This window comes from Cynara cardunculus, unplaced genomic scaffold (genome assembly GCF_001531365.2).
Source record: "Cynara cardunculus var. scolymus isolate 2C unplaced genomic scaffold, CcrdV1 Un_Scaffold_232, whole genome shotgun sequence".
Taxonomy (NCBI): Eukaryota; Viridiplantae; Streptophyta; class Magnoliopsida; order Asterales; family Asteraceae; genus Cynara; species Cynara cardunculus.
In genome coordinates, this window is record NW_020200568.1 from 32,645 (window position 1) to 34,578 (window position 1,934).

A 1,934-nucleotide genomic window follows, 5' to 3' on the forward strand; every position below is an offset into this window, starting at 1 on the left:
ATGTTGATTATTTGATATCTCAGGAGCCCGAGTAGATGGACTTCACCCCCACCCCCTTTTCCCAATGACGAGCTTTGCCTCGTGGAACACCCGTGGTCTCTGTAATCTCTCCCATCAGAGAGCTTTGAGAGATCTCATTCGGGAATCCAACCTTCAATTTTGTGTTGCTCTCGAGTCTTAGCGCCTCTGTGTCTAGTCTTCCTTCCATCTATAAGAGAGTCTTTGGGTCTTGGGCCTGGGCCTCTAATGGTTCCCTTTGCCTTAGAGGAACCCGTATCATTGTTGCATGGAACCTCGTCCATGTCGACATGATGCTTTTAAATGCCACCGATCAGGTGATGCATTTTCAGGTTAAGATCCGGGACTCCTCTAAGATTATCTTTCTTTCTGTGGTGTATGCGAATAATTACCATATTGCTCGTTGCCAGTTATGGGCTTCTCTTAAGGGTCATAAGCATGTCGTTAAGGACACCCCATGGTTCATCATGGGCGATTTCAATGTTGCCCTTGACCCGAAGGACAGCTCCTCTGGCTTTTCGGGCCCTAATCGTGGTATGGATGATTTCCGTGAGTGTGTCCGACACCTTGAGGTGGAGGATGTCAATTTCAAGGGTATGTACTTTTCTTGGACTAAAAACCCCAACGGTACGGGAGGTCTTCTCAAAAAGATTGACCGTGTCTTGGGCAATCTTCATTCCCTTGCTCGCTTCCCTTCTGCTTCTGTTGTCTTCCTCCCCTATCGGTCTTCCGATCATAGCCCGGCGGTCCTTACTCTTCCTTCTTGTTCTCCTCGTAAACCCAAGCCTTTCAAGTTCTCCAATCTTCTTATGTATAAAGAGCCTTTTTTGAATGTTGTGTCTTCCAATTGGTGCCCTGATCTTACTAGTCGTGAGATGTATAAGATTTCTCAAAATATTAGAAATCTCAAAGGACCCCTTCGTAAGATGCTTAATGATCAGGGTAATCTTCATTCCAAAGTCTCTAAGTTACGGCTTGAGCTTGACAGGGTCCAGATCACTCTTGATAGGGATCCTGATAATGGGGCTCTCAGAGAGGAGCACTGTGGGTATTTATCTGCCTACAATAGTGCCTGCCTTGATGAGGAGCGATTCCTGAAGCAAAAATCCAAGATCAATTGGCTCCGTGAAGGAGACCAAAATTCTTCTTTTTTCCATAAGTAGGTCAATAGTCGTACCAGCAAGAATCGCATTGATACCATTCAAAATGCTGACGGTCTCTGGGTGTCTAATGATGAGGTCCCCCATCTCTTTGTCTCTCATTTTGAAAACTTCCTTGGTATCGCTCATCCCTCCCTTCCTATTCATAATCATGCCTTCCTCTTCACCAGAAAGCTTAATGTCAATCAAGCTGCCATGATGCTTGCTCCTTTTACCGACTCCGAGATCAAGCAGGCCCTTTTCCAGATGGGAGATGATAAAGCTCTAGGGCCTGATGGTTTCACTTCTAAGTTTTTTAAAGCCGATTAGAGTATTGTTGGCAGGGATGTGTGCTCCGTTGTTCGTGAGTTCTTCATGAATGGTGAGATCTTAAAGTCTCTTAATAGCACTATCCTTGCCCTTATTCCCAAGTCGGCTGCCCCTTCTCGTGTCACCGATTTCTGTCCTATTGCTTGTTGTAATGTAATTTATAAAATCATTAGCAAGCTCATTGCTAACCGCATAAAAGATCATATGTCCTCTCTGGTTGACTTAAACCAGTCTGCTTTTATCCCTTGTCGTCTCATTACTAATAATGTTCTTCTCGTCCAGGAGCTCATGCGCGGCTATCATAAGCAACGGGGTCCCCTCGCTGTGTCTTTAAAGTTGATATCCAAAAGGCTTATGATACCGTTGATTGGCATTTTCTTCGCACTGCCCTTTTTGGCTATGGTTTTCCCCTTACCATGATTAAATGGATTATGTCATGTGTTTCCA

At 44.8% G+C, this 1,934-nt stretch overlaps 1 protein-coding gene across 1 annotated transcript; it reads left to right on the forward strand.

Moving 5' to 3' along the window:
* The first annotated feature begins 308 nt into the window (after positions 1–308).
* Positions 309–1,487, forward strand: LOC112501567. The gene is made up of 2 exons (XM_025105235.1): positions 309–1,177; positions 1,349–1,487. The coding sequence occupies exons 1-2, from the start codon at positions 309–311 to the stop codon at positions 1,485–1,487; spliced, it is 1,008 nt and encodes a 335-aa protein (XP_024961003.1).
* Positions 1,488–1,934: the final 447 nt, after the last annotated feature.

Excerpts from the sequence above, each read along its gene's own strand:
- LOC112501567 (XM_025105235.1), top strand. The coding sequence starts at position 309 with ATGATGCTTTTAAATGCCACCGATCAGGTGATGCATTTTCAGGTTAAG. Across the intron at positions 1,178-1,348 it reads AATTCTTCTTTTTTCCATAA|AAAGCTTAATGTCAATCAAG; the intron begins GTAGGTCAATAG and ends CCTCTTCACCAG.